This window comes from Streptopelia decaocto (genome assembly GCF_964273445.1).
Source record: "Streptopelia decaocto genome assembly, chromosome: 8".
NCBI classification, from domain to species: Eukaryota; Metazoa; Chordata; class Aves; order Columbiformes; family Columbidae; genus Streptopelia; species Streptopelia decaocto.
The window spans coordinates 15,718,647-15,738,462 of NC_138662.1; the positions used below are offsets into that span (position 1 = coordinate 15,718,647).

At 42.3% G+C, this 19,816-nt stretch overlaps 1 protein-coding gene across 2 annotated transcripts in view; it reads left to right on the plus strand.

Moving 5' to 3' along the window:
* The window catches only part of CADPS (calcium dependent secretion activator), a gene marked incomplete at its 5' end in the record, with an annotated part of 214,825 nt that overhangs the window by 137,310 nt on the left and 57,699 nt on the right, over positions 1-19,816 (plus strand). For both annotated transcript variants that reach the window (XM_082059905.1, XM_082059906.1), the window contains 3 exons: positions 5,485-5,586; positions 6,532-6,595; positions 7,355-7,478. In XM_082059905.1, the coding sequence (XP_081916031.1) occupies positions 5,485-5,586; positions 6,532-6,595; positions 7,355-7,478 (290 nt within the window). The remainder of the gene's footprint in view (positions 1-5,484; positions 5,587-6,531; positions 6,596-7,354; positions 7,479-19,816) is intronic.

Here is a 19,816-nt window from a genome sequence, read left to right on the forward strand (position 1 = left end):
GCAAGATTTGCATACAGCTAGTTAAAAAAAAAAAAAGGGCATTTTTTGTCCCTTAAAAGAAGTAGCAAATATATGAACACTTTATCACAGTATCTTCACATGCTCCCCATAGTACTTTGTGTTTAGTTTCCACATCTCGTTGAGATGAAGCACCCTGGCTGCAGGAAGGCAGGTTAAAGCCAGGCAGGGTGTAATGCCGTAACCTGTCATTAGGTGCCGGCTCCATGTCCCAACCAGCCCCGTGACGAGTCTGCAGTGACACAGCGTGCGTGACGGCCGTGTGTCGGATGGGATCCCGCGTCTGTGCTGAAGGGAGGTGGGTTGCCAGCCACCAGCAGATACCCGACTCGGTGCGGCCGGCTGACGTGATTGATGACAATGGGTGTAGGATGGCAGTGTTCAGAAACCATCCGCTCCAGCCGCGGTGTGTCAGGGGTGTCGATCGCACATGAGAAGCGATGAGCCGTGACTTGGCTCGGTGCTGCAGCGCGGAGGAGAGCCCGAGCGAAACGAAGGCAGGAGTTGGGAGGATGAAATGGCTCCTGCGCTCGGCAGCATCTCCAGTGGGTGGCTGGGGTAGCGCCCAGGAGAGCCGGGCTGAACAAAGGGCTTTCAACCCACAGATCGTGCACGGTGTGAATTAACCAAAGAAAAGGGAGTTTGGGAAAAATCCTTTTTTTCTGAATAAGTGTTTTTTCATGGGGTTTAAACAGGTGGGCTCTTTCAGGTCAGATTTGCTGGGGGAGATGTAGGAGGCAGCTGTGGTCCTGCCCACATCCCCAGAGTCCATCCCTGTGCAACCGGTGGGACCTCGCGCAGGCGAGTCTTCCAGCAAGGGATCCTTTGAAAGCCTCTGCTGACACATGCCGTCCAAGGCACTAATCATCGATGTTTACTGTATAGCTCATATGTGCTGCACCTGGCAACCAGCAAGGGAGCTGAAGGCAGCACGTGTTTTATTTTTGAGTTGTTACTTTAAAAATCAAATTATTTGCATCCGTTTTTGACATTGTTTTTTTCTCCTTGGCTCTGTATGCCAGGGCTCACAGTGCATGCAAAGATCTGTTTGCTACGTGTAAACAATATTTTCCTCAGTAAAAAAAAAAAAAGTGTAGACAAGTTAAACATAAAAGGTGTAAAAGACGATATGTCTTTTCATTTATAAGCCATCATGGTATTTCATACAGGCTTATGTCAAAGAGATTAACCCACTGGAGCTATACTGTATGTTTATGATTGCATACAAATGCATGCTATTGCTTCATATATTAGTCTTTGATAAAAATCATTTTGATATATTTGTTTTAGCAGCATAACTAGCCCTGGGGGCACCGGGTATAATTAGAAAAGGGCATGGGGGGAGGCGGGGCTTGTAGAATAAAGCAGTGGCCTTAGGATCACAGGTCCTAATTATAATTTATAATTAAACTCGAAATTTGCACAAACCATCTAAGCTAAACAAGGACTATCAGTTTTGCTGTTCAAATTGCAACCCTTTTTTTTAATTTCACCACCTGCTTTGTTGATGTTATTGTTTTCACGGCTTAAAACTTAAAAACAAGGGGGGATTAGGAAAGTGGCATTTAAAACTTTTCATATGAAATATTTACAATGGGAATTTACTAGTTTAGAGCCAACATAATGAATCTGCAGCAGAAGGAGTGATCTGAAACTTGTTTACTTATAATTAAAATTTTCCTTATTTATTTTTCTTGCCTTTTTTGCCCTTCTGCTTCCCGCTCTGCCCACAACTTCTGCCATACACCTCAGTGTCCGTGAGCAGGAGCTGTAGAGTATTGGATGAAATTATGTCTCCACACAGATGGAGACATTTATGTTGTTTGTTGACCCAAATTCATAGACCCGAACCCATTTTGTCCCTCGTGCATCTGTACATACCACATACACACAGAACTTTTTTCACCCCTCTGCTCTCTTCTCATTCCCCATCCCTGGGTGTGTTTAATATCGATGTGGTTGTGGATTGCATGTGAGAACATCTGATTCCTCCAGCTGCATTTTAGTGAGCCTTGCTGCAGGAATGCTGCTCGCTGGAGGAGTTGGTGTTTCTGTCCATGAGATCAAATAGCAAATATCAGAGTTGAGCTGAGGACCTTTGCCGCAAAGAAAATTCCCGATAAGCACCAGAACAAGCTGGCACAACTTGAGCTTCTCCTGGGGATCTTTTTTTTCAGCCCTATCAGCCATGTACTGGAATTGTCTAGAGCACAGAAGTGAATCTTAAATTATAGCGATGCTAAGCTATATACCCTTTGTGTTCTTGCACAAGGGAAAATAAATATGTTCCCTCAAAAAAATTACATTTTCAAAGTATATTTGACTTGAATATTTAATTAGTTTTCAAAATTATCAAGCTAATAAATTAAGTGCAAGGCTTTGGGTAGTGTTTTTCCAGTTCTATGTATATCCTGCATTTGTCACTAATTAATGAGTTCCTAATGCTTCAGCTTCTGGGAAGATGAGCAACAAAGATTAACATAACTAGTAAATCTGAAGATGTGCAGCTGGGTTATAGTAGTTGAAATTTGACAAAAACATTGGAAGTATTATTATTTGTGACATGGCTCAAGATGGGGGATTGTGAGGAAAGCAAAGATGACAGAACTGGTGCTAACCACTGTGACAACAACTTGAAAAGCAGCCGACATGACATCTTTCCTATCATGCTGCCGAAAATGTCAACTTTGTGAAGGACAGTGAGAAAATGGTTTGCCGAAAATTTGAAAGGTAGATTCAAGAGATGCTCATCATGTCAGATGCAATATAGTCCACAGCTGGGTGAGAAAGGGAGTCCTTGCCGTGGTGATGGCTCTCGGTTGGCAGGCCCTTCCAGACATCTGCGCTGCTCCAAAAATGGCTACAGCTGACCTGTAGATTCTCTCAAGTTTGCAGAAGGTTTTGTGAGAGCAGCGTGTGTTTGCACCTCCCAGTTTGGAGGGAGCGGTGACCAGAGTCACCAGGTTAGATGTCCTGCTGGCTCACAAAGACCCTGAGAAAGGTAAAGACCAGGGAGTGACCATAGGTTAAGCCTACATGGTCTACGTGTGCCTCAGTGGTTGGGTTGGTGTCCCTTGGGGCACTGGGACTTGTGCGAGAACTGTGTTGGCCAGAGGTTTGCTCTCCAGAGCCCACCCTTCGTCTTCATGTGGGTCAGCGTTTCCACAGCGATGCTTCGAGAGCCACCACTGCCCAGCTGGGATGCGACTGATGTTGTCACATCAGCCCATTTTGGGTGTCCAACACGAGTCGTTACACAGTGAGCGCTAGATAACCGGTTCTGGCAAAACTGAAGCCCTTTGAATACAGTGAAAAACGATGGTTCGTGACCCAACCTCAGCTGTCAGATCCTGCCATTAAATCTCGCCAGTTGAGGTTACTGACCCAGCAAAGGGTAACATAACTTTCAGACCATTTCCAGTCCATCAGCAAATCACTGCCAGGGCAGGCGGCTTTTCCTACCTTGTTTGTCAGGGCTGATACAATTAACCTACTGACACTCTGTGAGCTGTTTTGGGTACAGGGGGGGGACCGTATGCTAAAAGTCAAATGAGGGCTTCAAGCCTGCCCCTTAATGTACGGCATTTATTGAGAGCAAAGCAGGCGCTGTGAGGTGCACAGCATCACAAAAGGCACGAACATCTCTGTCTGAATATTAAATATTTTATGGAACTTTGGAATAAAAATATATTAAGCATGTTCAGACATTAATTTTTGCTTGATATCTAATTTAGTTTTTTTGTGGCTTGCTCATTTCTTCAAAATAACCAGTCCTAATTAGGTACTAATGAGACCAGTTCCATACTTCCAAAACTGTTTATGAAATGTGTTCCCCAGCTGAGACATTTTATCCAAGTTTCAGCCTAAATCTTTTTTCCTTTTTTTTTTCCTTAATAAACAACTGAATTTGGCAAATAATCAAGCAAAGATTTCTGATTAAATGCTGTTTAAATTTAAATACGTGCCCAGTATTCGAGTCCTCTTCTGTGTCCATGTTGCAAGTTTTATTTGATGTATATTTAGCTTTTAAAATTTTGCAGTAAATATCATGTAAGGTTCGCTAGTTCCTCTTCCGAAATGTTTTAATGTATATTCACCTGTATTTGAATATCAGAGTCCATGTTTATGATATTAAGAGCTTACTAAATGCAGGGTCAAGTAGAAGCGATTGTACAGATTTTATAGCTTTTAATTTTTTATAGGGTTGGGTGGTTTTTTTTAAGTTTAGGGCCTTTGATTCTTTAAGAAGAAAATAAAGCAAACCAATTAACCCCTGACAGGAGGTTCATTAGGAGCTTTGTAATCCTTTGCCAAGTCTTTTGTATAGCAAAACCAGTCTAGTACTCTGGATTTATGCAGCTTAAGCTGAACACTGGAGGAGGCCTTTAAGTAAGAACATTTGTTCAATTTTAAGGCATCTTACATTACCTAAAGAGCGCCTGTGCCAGCAGAGTTGCCCAGGAGTATGCAAATCCATTGACTTTGCTCGCCGGTGGTGGGGAGCAGTGCCACGGGTTGTCCGCCCAGCCGATGCCTTTGGTGGATGGATTAGAGTCGCTCTCGACAGGGATTCTGCTGCACAGCATATTTTTGCTGTGTGGGTGCGGGGGAGAAGGAGGGGATTGCTGCTTTCAGCTCTCAGATGGGTTGGCATCAGCAGGGGTCTGGGGTAGAAGAGCAGAGGGACCACCAGCCCCGGGAGAGCATCCGCAGGGTTCACCTGCACACTGTGCTCTGTGAAAGATGAGGAGCACCCCAAGGCAGTGGGACCCGGGGTCTCACAATGCACTCCTGCGCACTCCTGAAATACAAGAGTGTCGTAAATAGTCGGAGAAAATCTGTGAAAAATGTGTTAATTTTTATAAATTGAAATTAAATGATCGAAGAGGCATTGCATTTTCAAATACAAAATGCATGTTGTTCTCTAGGCACATTTCAGCAGAATGTGTTGAAGATGGTTTACTTCAAGAAATCACTATAATGCGGTGATTCCGTGGTTATGAAAGAGTGCAGAATTCTGTGTTCTGTTCATATATACACCTGTTGTTCATATTCTTTTATAGTGTGAATTGTGTTGAATTGGTAGCTGATTTTTCTGCAGAAATCTGGTCCCTGTTTTGTGAGCCATGGGCCCAATCCTGCAGTGAGAGCTGGCATCACGCTCCCTGTCATATACCTGTATTTAAAAGGGGATTCTGCTTTTTCTGACTTCCCTGTCACAGAAAAAATAAGGCGGGGAGGGAGGTTTCCACATCTAGATTATCACTCTGAGAGAGGATATTTATTTATGTGTTTATTTTTAATGCCTCGGCAGTGACCAGCCGTGGCTCAGGGTGCCACATCCTCTGTCCCGGGTCTCACTGTTGGTGACGTCCCTTTGCAGAGGGCAGTGTGCTGTGTGCTCTGGGGTTGAGTTACCAGGGTGGTGAGGTGGAGTCCGAGTTATTCGTGACATTTCTCCTCCAGGCCTGACGGGATCGGAACTGTGACTGTTGATGAGAAAGAGCGTTTCGAAGAGATCAAGGAGCGGCTTCGTTTGCTTCTGGAGAATCAGATCACGCATTTTAGGTAAAGGCAGAGAGCCCAGGCTGAATGTGAGAGCACTGATTTCCTCCCGGCTCCCTCCTATAAGCAGCAAAGCCAAAAGGCAGGTTTTAAATGCACACGGGAATTTTGCATAAGTGACACAGACCTACACAGGGCACTGAAGCTTGCGCTGCAGCGTTTTTGCAACTGGAGAGTGATTTTAAATATATAACCTTTAAAGGGTGTTTCAGTCTTGCTCCCATAGGCATGGTGTGGATTTTTTCTAAAATACGGGGTGTTTCAAAAAGATGGACTCGGTTTCAAAGGGATAGTGATTCCGAATTGAGTCCATCTTTTCAAAACAGTCTGTATAACAAAAACAAAAAATATCCATTGTCTTCTTATTTCTCTGTTCCCCTCAGCTCAGCTATTACCCATTTATTTTCCCTTCTCCCTAGTATACAGACAGCCAGGGCTTTCTGCAGGGATGTCACAGTATAGAAAGGATGGATGGTGCCCCCACAAAAAGGGATTAATTGTCCCCGCTGCACACCAGCCAGGCTCTGGGCAGGTCGTGCACGTTTGCAGGCAGACGGGTGATGTGCATTCGCACACAGAGTCCCCGTGTCAGCATCGCCAAGTCTCCTGCTGGAAGTAAATGTCCCTTCCAGAGGGGCACTTTTTTTTCTATTTTTACTAGAAGATGATAATTAACTCTTTCCTGGGAGATCTAAAAACTTTCCCGGTGACACGCGAATTTAATAAACTGCTAAAACTATCAGCTTATTACTACCCTGTGTTCTGTTTTGCTGCCTTACTGTCCACACTATCAAACCCTTTCAGAAAGTTACCCTGTAGAAAAACTGCTCATTCTGGGCAGAGGAACTAAATAATTGCTTGGGCATACTCAGGAAAGCATCTTTATAGTGCTGGAAAGACTTGTTCACATGAACCTGGTCTGATGTTAACGTGATGTGGTTTTTCTAGGTACTGCTTTCCATTTGGCCGTCCAGAAGGTGCACTAAAAGCTACTTTATCGCTGCTGGAAAGGGTAAGCCTAAGAATAACAGAGAGTAGTTAAAATTACTTGTATTCATGTATCTTTCCAACCGGAAGAGCTTGAGGGACTGTTGTTTTTGCACAGGACGTCTAATTAATCATAGTTAATATTGAAATGTGGGGTGTGAGGTGGGGTCGTTGTCTCTGCTGCCTCAGCTGGGAGGCGGGTGGGCAGCCCGGCCAGTGAAGCAGCACAGCCTGTGTCTGTGGTGAAGGATCTTGCTGGCAAAGCTCCACACCGCAGACCCTGTGAGCAATGCCTGGCTGCTCTCAGGTGAAATTCCCATCTCAAGGCACCCTCATTCCCCCTGGGTATATGAAATCTGCTCACCATCATCCTCCCCATCCCTAATTCAGCCTTCCTGCTGCTCTGACATCCTTCTCACCTCTGCTGACTTGCAGTGTGGCCAAGCCCAGACCTAAACTCAAGTCAATCAGCAGAGCCCAAGAAGGACATAACATTGCCTGGCACTGGGGAAGTGATGATAGATCTTGATGTCATGCCCTAAAAAGTCAGAAGCACAGATTTCAGGGCATGCCTTAGGGTATAGATACAGAAGGGAAATAATACAGCAGGGGTAGGTCCCACGTCTCAAGCTGGCCAAGGTGACCTTGTAGTGGATCCTGCGTCTTGTACACATACTCCAAGAGCCACACAGTGCTAATGTAGGAATGCATGTGTGTGCCGGGCTTGGAGAAAAGCAGTTCTGTGTGCCCGATGCCACAACAAATCAGATTTTCTTGTGTCAAGGTTCTGATGAAAGACATAGTTACTCCAGTCCCTCAAGAGGAGGTAAAAACAGTCATCCGTAAATGCTTGGAGCAAGCAGCTCTAGTCAATTATACCCGACTGTCAGAGTATGCCAAAATTGAAGGTAAGGCTCTTTCTTTGTGAAATTACAATTTTGTTATATTTCTAGGTGGCAACTGTGTCTGGGAGCTATTTAAAAGAAGCTCATTTGCTATTTATTCGTCTGTCAATAACACTGATATGATTCTGAGTCATTTTTGTGGTGTTGGCTTCGGAAGCAGTTAAGAATAGAAGCTATGCAAAACGTTTATTTTTCTGGAAAAGAGAGAGGAAACAGTTAAAAGGAACTGTAGCTTTCTTTTTTTTGATCGTTAGTGCATTTGGCCAGTGGTGTAGTATTCAGACTCATGTCGTGCCTTTAAAAAACAAATTGAGAAATACTTGGGATGTCATCTTTGCAGCTGAAGGTATAGTGCAGCTAATTGCTTGTGACAGTGGAGTTCAGGAAACAAATGAAAAAATCAGAAGCTGAAAAACTGTTTAATCTATGCTTAATCATTTGTAGCCAATTTAAAATGTCTTTTTTCTGGGAGTGTTTCGTTGTCTTTGCAGTTTGCATAGCAGTCATTGATCAGTGATCCCCTACTTGCATCAGATTTCATTCTTGTCACTCTAAATCTGGCATAGCTGATATTATTGACCTTTGAAGTTATGGGAGAATAATAACCAGTGACCAGAGACACATGTAGCCATCAAAAAGACATTTTAAAGCTTGCTAGAGGATACGTGCTAGCTGAAGCTCTACAATCCAGTTGTTCTTTACGTGTTAATCAGTTTATGTTGGTACCTTGTTGACTGCTATTCCCAACTTGAAACTCCTACCCAACTTTATCCAAGTTCCCAATTGCTTAAACCTGTATGTTCCAGATGGTATGTTCTGCTCTAGACTTTGGGTTTCTGTCATGTGTGATGTGTAGCTTTCCCACGGCTGAGGTTATTGTTAATGCCTCTAGGACAATATTGAGAGGAGGAAAAAAAAACCCCAAAACTCCCTCTGATTTGTTCTTAGGTCTTGTTTACATGAAAAATTGGGTTATTATATGACAAATTGTCCAGGTTCTGTACTTGACATGTCCTCTCTTTTTCCATTTTTTTTCTGTCTAACAATGCAAATTGTGTACCAGTGGTAATGAATTCATTGTTATGCATCCAGTGAGAAACACTTAAGAATTGGGCACTAAAAGGATGTTTATCAACTCTTGACTTGGTAATGAGTGACAAAAATAGACAAGGAATGAAGGTTTCATAAGCACTGTATTATCAGGCAATTTATCGAAGTACTCGGCTTCACAGGATATTTTAATTGGTGTATTCTGTAAAATGTAATGTTTAAATATACTTGACGAGAATGGAGAAGGACTGAGAATCAAAAGCAGCTTTTCTGTTGATGGATGCTTCTACCCAGGGCTGGCTCCCTTAGGTTCTCTGTGTAAATATCACTAACTCGTTGGTAAGATTTGCTCTCTTCTTTCAGATAAATCTATGCAAAAACAAACTTTATGATCTGTAAGTAAAAATGCATTCATTTCCAAAATAGAACAGTTAGTGTGTACTTTTCCTTTTGTGCCTCAATTCTTCTTGGTTGTGTTAATTATCTGCCCTCTTTTTCGCACTGTGACTTTTAGGTCTGGGAATACTTTGAAGCAACAAACCTTTTTTTTTTTTCCAGCTACCTTTTCAGAGAAATAGTTCATTCCACACTACCTGCTCTCTTCTGCTTTTCTTCTCCTTTATCCGTGATTGGCCACAGCCACTTTTTGACACTATCTCTACAAAAGTGGTTGTAACACCAATTTCCAAGCATGCTGGGATTGTTAATTTGAACAACCCAACATCCGCCAGCTGCATGCATCAGGTTTTCTCTCATGAGCATAGTCCACTATGTGTTCAAATACTTCCTTAGAAGAGCAAATAACCAATTTACTTCGCTCAGTTGAGTTCCTGCACGCCGTACATGGCTTTGAAATCTTGCTTTTGAAAACTGATGTTTGAATAGCCACGTATTTAGGAGAGCATTGTCAGAGATGCAAAGCCACATCAGTGGCAGTGCTACTCAAGGCTATGCTTATGAAGAAATACCTGTGAAAGCCTTAGATACTGAAGGCTGAAATCCTTAGTATCTCGGAGCCTTAAACCAACAAAATTCTATTTCCCTCTATTCATGATGTTTTGATCATTATATTCTTGTAAACAGTTCAGAGCAAACCTCTGGAGTCATGGTCACAGCCTCTCTTGTGACTCATGGGCATGCTGAATGGTTAATCCAGTAGATCTCCAATTTTAATCCTTTTTTTTTTCTTTTTTTTTTTTCTTTTTCTCTTCCTTTTATCCTGTGTGTATCCCAAAATACTCTACGGCTACTTTCCTTTTAACCTAATATAAAGTTTTCCTCTGACCTATAGCCTGTAACCTCTTTACCTCTGACCTAAGCCTCTTGCATGCCCAAATCCTCTTTTATAGGGAAAAAGAGAGAAATGTATGAGCATCCTGTCTTCTGCTTGGCCTCTCAAGTGATGGATTTAACCATTCGTGAGTACCTACCACCCTCCTCTCCATGCTGTCCTCACTCTTTCTGTTTTCATTACCTCAAGAAAGTCCAGATCCAAACCAACTCACTCTCCTTGCTTCAAGTCTTTTAGCATTGGCTTGTCTGTTGCTTCTGTCTGTGAAACCCAGTGTGAGAAGTCCAGTCACTTTTTATCAGCCTAAACCAGGTTAGACAATTAACTCATCTGTTTGTGATTAAACTCAGATCGTCTGTAAGTTTTTTCAGTTCTTCTTTATGTCCGTGACCTGAATGCATTTTTACTTTGCTTCTGTGTAACCCCAATTTGTAAAGTGCTTGTCACTGGTACACAATCAAAAGGTAGCAGCTACATCGGGGAGAAGTGAGCTAGAGGTCAGATAAAGGACACTTGGAAAAAGCCATCCCTTTGCCCGCGGATAAGATCTTTACCCAGTCCTGTGTATAAGATCGTATAAGGCTGTCCTTTCTCTGTACATCAGATCTTACGTGTCTCCTGTCTGTTAGCTCTCGAGCGGAAGGATGCGCTTTACTCGCTCTCCTCGATTTTTTTACTGACTCCTTTGCACCGAGCTCTGGAGGGGACGTCCCAGCCCCGCTGTCACTTGGAGATCCCCTTGGTGTCCTCAGAGCTCTCCCTCTCTGGTTTTTCTATTTGTGCAGCGTTTTCTTTCACCTCTGTGAAAGGAGCTTCTTTTGGTAACCCCATGCTTTGGGGGGTGGGGGGCGAGACGGGGTAACTTTTCTTCTTTTCAAATGTCATATATCACACATAACTGGGGGGCTGTGCGGTCCACTTGCTCATTAATCCTGCATATCTGTTCTTGTTTCTCTCTTTTCTCTCCTTGTCGCTTTCTCTCTTTCATATAGAGAATCAAAAGGACGCAGGTGAACAATTGTATATGCATTATAAACTGCTAGGACTGTTGAGTTATATTTATTTTGTTTTTCTTTTTTCATAGCTCCTTAAGATATGTACTCCTTCAGGCTGAAAATGGAGATGCATTAATACTTAAGGAGTTAATTTGTGCTGTCTATGTAATCTCCTTTCCTTTCTTCCTTAGAATAGAGTGTAGATTAGAAATACCTTATAGCAATATAGTATCTTCTTAAGAGACAGTTTTAGAGGAGTCTAGCCTTTGTAAAGAGGTTTCTTGTGTTCCAAAGAGCTGCAGCTGATTTGGAGTGAAAAAATGTTGGTGATTTGGCCATTAATTTAACACACCTAACAGACACATTTACAACTAAACTAACGTTCATTTTTGGTTTTTCATATCCTCTGTTTTATGCCCTGATGGGAGGACTGGGTTCTTAATTCTTTTTGTTTTCTATTTTTTTGTTAATGTGTAACAAACAATCTGGTGGGACAGAAGTCATGTTTGTCTCTTGTTTATGACCTGTGGTGACATGTACCAAGGCAAAGGCTCAGCTCAAGTGCCCGTCTCTTCTGAAGGGCCGGTGGAGCTCTGCAGCCCCTGTTCTCGTTTCTGTTGTATTCCGGAGTCCTAGTGCGACAGTCCTTGAAATCTGAACTGTTCATTTCTTTTTGTGAGTAGATTGTTCTGTATTGTGGGGTAAAAGAAAAAAAAAAAAAAAAAAGGGTTGATTTCAGCTCTGTTTGCAAAGGGAAATTTCTTTTAAAAAGCAACACAAGAGGCTAGGCCAGGTTCTGACCTGGCTTCCCCAAGTCTCCGCAACTCAAATTTGGCCCCGGATTTAAAGCGATTGCATGAGACTAAAAATAATTTTGAATAGCAATAAGTATTTAGAAAATGGAGAATAATTTTTCCCTTCAGCCATGAGAGGTGCAAATGAACAAATAGCACATAGAACAATCCCAGCTATTACCATTAACTGCAGTGGATCAAAGTGAGCGCAGGCGATGAATGTGCTGAGCATCGCGCTCACTGCCAGTGGCTCATCACATGCTTAGAGTTTAGAAATTCAGAAGGATGTTTCTATGGCCCCGCTCATTTAAAAATAAACCTCCTGCTTCTCGGTGTGAGTAGTTGTGACTCTGCCATTTCATGCCCACAAATCTCCTGTTATCTTAAATGAAAAATTTTCAGGCAAGGTCAGCAGGACTCAACTTGAAATCAGTTCCTCAGCTTAAGTGGAGTCAAAAGTGACTGAGTTTTGGCCTGACTTTTTATGTATTTTGCCAGAAGCAAGAATAAAAATAAGATACTGAAAACAGCTTCTTAAAGACACAAATGTCACCCTTTGATGTCCTTTTTCCTAAAAAGCATGTAGTCTCTTGCCTTGCTTTAAAAATATTGATTTTAAATAGAACATTAAACAGAACATTATGCTAAAACAATTAAAGATGAATGACTTGTTTTAATTATTAATCAGACAAAACTACTAACACTCAGATTAATAAGTGCAACCTTTTAATAAGCATTCGTCTGCTTATTTATATAAGTTGGGAATCCATCGTTACTTTAGAAAAGAATAACTTCTCCATCCCTTAAGCACAGGATGTGTGAAATGTGCTGCACTGTTTTGGAGTGCCATGGCATTGTGGTGTCCCATGAACACAAGTGCCACTTTGCACTACTGGAGTTGGGTACAGGCAGTGTTAGAGCTGGTGCCAAGGTTGTCAGTTTGGCAGTGACTTCGATTTAGTATAAGACTCTTTTTTTTAATTAGTTTTCAGACTGAGTATTTCTCATATTGTGATTTGATTTTGGTCTCTGTAAAGAGAGGCTTCTCCTGGTACTGCTGAGTTGGTGCACAGAGGTGAGAAGTGGAGGAGATGTGGGGATGGAGGCAGCTCTTGCCTTGCTGCTCAGTGCCAGAGCGGCACAGTGATGGGGAAAGTAACTGGAGAGCAGACAGACCCACTGAAGTCCTATTGCTCTGTCACCTAGGAAAATCAGCTACTCTTGGGCTATCTAAAAATGCCAGTTTTTGCGTGTCCCGCAGCTTCCCCAGTGCCTGTCCAGAGAAGCGAGGCTCCAGAGGCACATCATCTCACCGTGCTGCATCGCCAGTGTGCGCAGCACTCCCCAGATCTGGTGGGGAAGCCTGACTTCCCTTGAAAATGCAGCCAGTGGTGGTGCGACGGTGGGTGCAAAGCCAAATCCCAGTCAGACACACATCTCTCAGGTGCCTGCCTTGGGCTGGGACCCGGGTGCACCCGCGGGAGACGGACCGAGCGCGGTGGCTTCGGTTGCATCAGCCTCTGCTGGCACTGGCCGTGGAGCATCTTGCACATAGCGCTCACCCCAGCAGGCATGGAAAGTGTCCTCAGCTGGGGAAGCAGGTGCAGAAGAGGTCGGGTTTAGATGAGAGCGATACAGCAGGTTGTGAAAGAAGCAGTGGTATTTTTCAAGATGCTCGTACTAGTCCTTGTAATGGTCCTCATGCTCACTTTACATCCCTTGCCTTCCCTGTTTCTCGATCTCAGCCTGGGAAGCTCTGTGCACATACCCGTAACTCTGAGCGAGTGCGCTGAAGGACCAGGGACTGAGCTGCCTGTTGATTAACCTGGTCCAAGACAAAGAGAGGTCCTGTGTGATTTGTCAGCCCAGCCGCCCCTAGGCAATCACTGCCAGCATTTGTGATAAACCACAATGCTTAAAACAAACAAAAAAAAAAGCATTCCCCAGATGAATACGGATGCAAAATGTATGAAAACATCAGTCTTTGTATGCAAAAGTAGAGACTAAAGTCATTAATAAATCATGCACTTTAGCTCAGGAATGACTACAACCTGTACTTGTGTGCTGCTGAACTGCTGCTTTATTTGTTTCATTCCTTGAAGTAGCATTCAGCTGTATTTAATGAAGATTTCATCTTGGCCTTTCGAAGGCAGTGTTAAAAGCAGTATCAAAGTTATTACGAGAGATTCAGAAATCATTAAGATCTGCACTGCGCCGTTATCTTTCTACAAGCTGCTTACCCACTGCAGAGCAACTTGCTGCCTGAGGCATGAGATACAATTCAAATATGCAGAAATTCCTCACTAGGCTGAATAACCATCAGAAAGTCAGGAGATCAGTTCTCCTCTCAGTACGTTGAGTTTTAACAGCTGAATTAGAGTCTTTCTGCATTGAAAAAAAAAATCTATTAATTTTTCTCACTTTTAAGATAACACATCTTATTTTGAAAGATAAAATATCAGTGAAATCCCTTTCAGAAACACGCCAATTCATTTCACTAATATAATAAAAGATTGCTTTGTCTCATCCTCAGGCTGAGTCCATTATTCTTGATAGTTATCTTGAGAACAGCAACTCTTTATCATTTTCATTACTGGCTCGCAAATAAACACACACATAACACTCATATACCAAAACCTTTGGCAGAGATTGTATATTTTTAATTATTACAAGGAGATATTTGAGTCAATGGCTACGCTTTTAAAAAATATGGAAAGTCAGTAATACACATCTCCTATTGCAAGTTTTATTCTCACTGATGTGTTAGTAGCCCATCTAGCAGAAATCATGGTGCTGAGTGAGAAATATGTTGTTTGAAAATTCTCCAGTCCATATAGTCACAGACAATTAATTTTATGCAATATGCATACCCAAAGTAGCACAGATTTTCTATTATGATACACCTGTAATACTCATTGCAGGCTGAAGCTTATTGCAAGCACAACCCCAGAATCTGCCAAGTAATTTGAGTTGCTGCAAGTATTTTATTTGTATCTTGCAGAAGCTTAAAAACCTTTGGCAGAAGTTTGTCCGGGAAAGCATTTTGCTAGGTTGTTAGTGAGGAAGAAGCTGCTCCTGCCCCTGATTTCAGTGATGGAGGAGTTTAAATCTTATCCATCTGACACACGTGAGCAATGAATACGGGAGCATTTCTGGTGCCAAACTGGCTGTGGTGAGGGATTAGAGAGGGAAAGGACAGGAAAGAAAGAAAAGCCAAAGTGAAACAAAACCTGCCACACACGTTGCAGCTGATTGCTGGCAAGTGCCGTAAAACCCTTCCAGCCTTACTCATCTCCCTCGCAGGAGCCGAGACACCCCGTGAAAGGGACCTCACGTATCATCTCCGAGACCTGGACCCAGAGAAGTGTTTAAAATCCAGTGCCTTATGGAACATTGCAGTCACAGACCCATTTCTGTTTGAATTCATGAATTAAATTAATCACTTTGCTTAGCCAAACCTTAATCTTTTACATTTTCTTGCAATAAAGAGACAACAAAGAGAAGTGTGGGTCAGGGCTCACGAGGTGTTCAGTGCCCGGAAGAAGGGAGAGACCTCTTCCTCTCTTCTCCTTCAGCTCCAGGTTGTTTTGCAGCCATTGTGTAAAAGCCCTGCATTTAGGTCTAAAAAATTTAAACAAACAAAAGACCTGAATATTTGTGCAGTTTTGGCCAGATCAAAATTACCTCAATAATTTGTTGTCTAACCTGCTGTAATCCCTTGTGGAAGCTTGTTTCCAAGAGCCGGTGGCGGTGGGGAGTGCCAGGAGCAGGGGTGAGGTGCCAGGGGGATCTCTCGAAGGTCTCCCAACAAAGGAAAAGCCACCTGGGACACTGTGCTGACAACTGCACAGCCAGAACCTCCTCCAAGCTGTTTTGTACACAATTCGTGAAGTGTCTGCGCTGCTGAATCTCTTGCCTCTTCCTCCTCTTCCCTCTCTGCTAATGACTCTTGCCTAGGACAGAAAACACTCGCACAAGTCAGGCCCATTCAACACTGTGGGGTCTGGATGTCTGCGAAGTCTGAAATCTATTTGTCCTTGAGTAGCTTGTTGGGATGCAGGGGCAGGACACACATTTAAGGGTCGCAAAGTTGAGAGGCATGGTGGGATGCAGTTCTGGGGTGCAGTTTTCCCTGGCTTTGTTGCTCCTAGGAGGAGCTCTTTCTCTTTGTCTCCCCCAACTTTGGAGCCTAAAGGACTCCCCTGAGTGGCAATGGGGTCCCACCACACAGCTGCCAGATGTGGGTGGGAGGAGATGTGCGGTCTCCTCTCCCCACGGTCCCTTCCATGCAGGGACCTAGGCACAAACTACCCTCCACAGTGTTGAGCAGTAAAATATTCTTCCTGCATCTATGTGTGGAGCTCAGGACCCATCAGTGAGTAGTTAAATTGAATTCTCGCTTATGTTTTAAATTAGAGTGAAAGTCATCAAGGCCAATACCCAAAAAGCGGTTATTTTTGTCACTTGAGGCTAAGAGGTTTGTTTCTGGAGACAAAGCCACCCTTGGTAAACATTGAACAAGGATCAGAATGACTCCAGAGATGAACAAATAGATTCTCTTTTTCTGTTACCAGAAAACAACAACAACAAAAAGCCATTAACCAGTAGCTTGAATCTAAGAGTCTGAATTAAATCATTACTTACCTTAAAAGACTAAAAATCTGTGTGCGTGTGCGCACAAGCGCATTGTATGTGTGTTTGTGTATGTATGTATATCTCTGTGCATGGAGAGGCGAATCAACCTAACTCATACTCTTTAACTAACAGTTTACTCGAATATTCTTTATTATACTTTGATAAGTGTTATAGTTCTGTGAGAAATGAAAGCAATCAGAAATCTACTTTGCACAAGCCAACCGACTTTTTTTTTCCCCTACTGGAAAATGCAAGCAAAATGGCAAGGACTTTTGGCAATAGAATGTCCAGATAAATATGCCAGATTCCTTGCAAATGGCATTATTAAAAATAGTCACAATGCTTCTAAAACCTGGTATTAAATGGAATAGAAACTATTGTGTTAAAATATTCACAGTATATAATTTATTCTCTGGGTGTATGTAAAAGGAAAGGCTATTTTCTTTGAATTTTTCCTGTGCTGATATTGTAAACTATATGACAGATGGGTCAAGTCCTGATTGCAGTATTCTAACATTTGGAATAGCAAGTAACATATTTGATAGAGCTGGCAAGTTTTTATATATGATTCAACCCAGAATATAAAAGCCAGTAGAATTCCAAGTTGAAAATAATTAAATGAGCTGGAAACGATCAGGAACCACACATTTTTAAGTGACAGATTTTTTTACATGTTTAAATTGCACAAGAATATTTTATAGCTTCCTTTAACCAACAGTGACGTTTAATTCGAAAATGTGTAATTGATATTTGCAAAGCAATTAATTCCTGTGGCTCATTATTCTATTGCTAAATGTACCTAAGCACTGGGGCGCTGACTTAAAGTGGTCTTTTTTAGTTCACCTTGTCTAAATTCCAGAGTTTTAACTGAATTACCCTAATTCAGTTTCCTCATGTGGCTGCATGAAGTGCAGTTTCATACTTGTGCTGAATTTTTAGCTTTCTGATTGCACAGTCCCGTAGGATGTTGGAATCTGCTGACTTCTAGAATACGTGTTGTCGAATGGTGTCATTACCGTGTAATACTTGAAGTACCGATAAGCAGAAACCCAGCAGCTTATTCCATTTGTGTTTGATCATTTCTGCTTATGTTCCTTTTGAAGTTTCCATCTCTTTGTCACTGTTTATGAAGTCATTTGTCTCTTTACTTTTGGCGTCTCTCTCCGTCATGCACAAGCAGCCCGTCCGTCCAAGCCTAAGCCACCGGCTGGGCCACCATCATCTCCTCAAACGCAGACTAACATGATAAATCACATGCTCAAAGGCATGGCCAAACAGCCGCCAAGTACTGTAATAGTCTTCCTTCCTTTTATTCAGTGGTTTTCTAGTCTAGCAGTTGCTTGTGTAGTAATAGAAAGCTAGTTCTCATGTGCAGCTTTATACAAAATACCTAGCGCGATGTGGTAGGTTTTAGAAATTTAGAGGTAGCATTTATTTCAAAATGTCCACATTTTTTTGTCTAGCAATGTCTGACATATGCAACATTTTCAAATATCAACGTCAGCACAAAATAACATTGTTGTTGCATAACATTTTGCATGAAAACTATAAATATGTATGAGCTTTACATGATGTTGGATGAAATGTTTGATAAGTATATCGTATACGTTTCATGTAACTGTCAGTGCTCCAGCTATCTTAGCAGAATATTCTGATGTATAGTAACTTAACCAGGGAAATATTTAAAATAAGAAGAAAAAAAATTAAGATTGACATCTGCTGGCTGCCAAAGTTGTATAAGCATCAATATTTTCTTTAAAGACAGCATCTCTGAGCAGTTGTTCTTATTAACACTTTTGTCTTTTAGTTGTATTTGAGAGCAGATCAGTGTTGCAAATGAGAATGGGCCTGATTCTGCTCTGATCAATAGAAAAGCTTCCCTTTGGCTTCAGAGGTGCAGAAACAACCAGAACTTACTAAAAGCCATGTCTTCGGACTACTTTTGCTCAAAAGGAAGAGATTTCTCCTTCTTGTAGCCAGTGAGAGAGAATGAGGAGTTAACCAGTAGTTCTCCAGTTTCATTATTTGCCCAATAAATTATATTGAGGGAAACCTGGATTTTTTCTTTGTTTGTTTCCATTGATACAAGAAATTAAAGGGAAAGTGGAAAAGAAAACCCCCAAGGCATAAATCAGCAATAATTTAGAGTTCATTTGCATGGTGCTTTACCATGTTGCATCTCTTAGCTGAGCCGAGCGCCTGCAATGCCAGATTTCAGCTTGCTGAGCTCCGCTGAAGACCAACCTCAGCCACTCAAATGTGGCCATTCTGAAAAATATGGCTTTCCTTTTCCTGGGAAATTTGTTACCCGTAAACAGGTATTCAGGGAAAACCAGGAGCAGGCAAGATTTTGATGTGGATAATTAAGTCCTCGAAGTTCACCAAGCCTTCAGCAAGGCAGGGACTTCTCTCCGGGTGAGCCAGGAGAGCGGAGCAGTGTCATCTGCGTGCAGCCACAACCCAGCAGTAAAGAACACCTAAACACTAGCAGAAAACTAGCGTGTGCAGAAGGCTGGAGCAAGATGCGCAGCCAGCACCTTGCGTGTTGGCAGGACCCGAGCTGCTGGCTGAGCTGGGCTCCTTTGGAAATCCTGGGGTGGCTGCTGGTAACGGAGCTTCAATGCACACACTGCTAGCATTTTGCTGCGTTGGGCACATATAGTCTGTTGTGCACTGCTTATTGCAGATCAGTTTGGCTATTTGGTTTCTGGTATTTCACCCATTTAGGAATTCTCTGGCTTTGATGTCATGGAGAGGACAAAATATACGTCAGTGCAGAGGTAGGACTGGGCTGGTGTAGCTGCCCAAGTGCGACGCCGTTCTTTGCCGTAGCTGCACTCAAGAGCTGGGATTGGTGCCTGGTCATGAACCAGAGTGACAGTTCTGTGGTTAACGTGGTGACATGCCACAACATAGATGCATCCCCGAGGAGCAGATCTCCTCAGGGCCAGCATTGCAGTAAGACTTTGTGCTCCTCAGGGAAATGAGACGGTGTCAGCTCACAGAAACCTCCTCGCTTGCACTCAGCCAGCTCCGTGGAAGCTGTCGTTCGATTAAAATGTGATTATTTTACTTTTCTCTATATTATGTCTAGTGAAATACTCCAAATGTTCCAGATTGTTAGCACCTCAAATGTTTAATAAGCTATTCACAATATAAATTACCTAGAATAATCTAATTCAATTATTTTTAAAGTCTTCAGAAAATGCTGCAAAATAGTTCAATATAGCTGAACACCCCAGGCTCCAGGATTTAAACTCTTTGGTTTGTTTGCGGGGTTTTTGCTGTAAAGTTGCATCTCTTTTCCCATATAAATCTCACCTATGAGCACCTAGTGGTGTTTACCACTTTCCACTCCCTCCAGCATGCATAAATCCTTGACCCTTGTGGAGTTAAATCCTGGAGCAAGGCAGACCTGCAATTTTTGCTTTCAGTAGCAGGTGACATTTAAATTGCTTAAGTCTGACAATTTATTAAAAGTGCAGACAGATTTGTTTAAATTGATCTCGTTAAAAGAATTTTAAAATAATATAGATGTGATTTCTATAATAGCATCATCTACATTCAAGGATACAT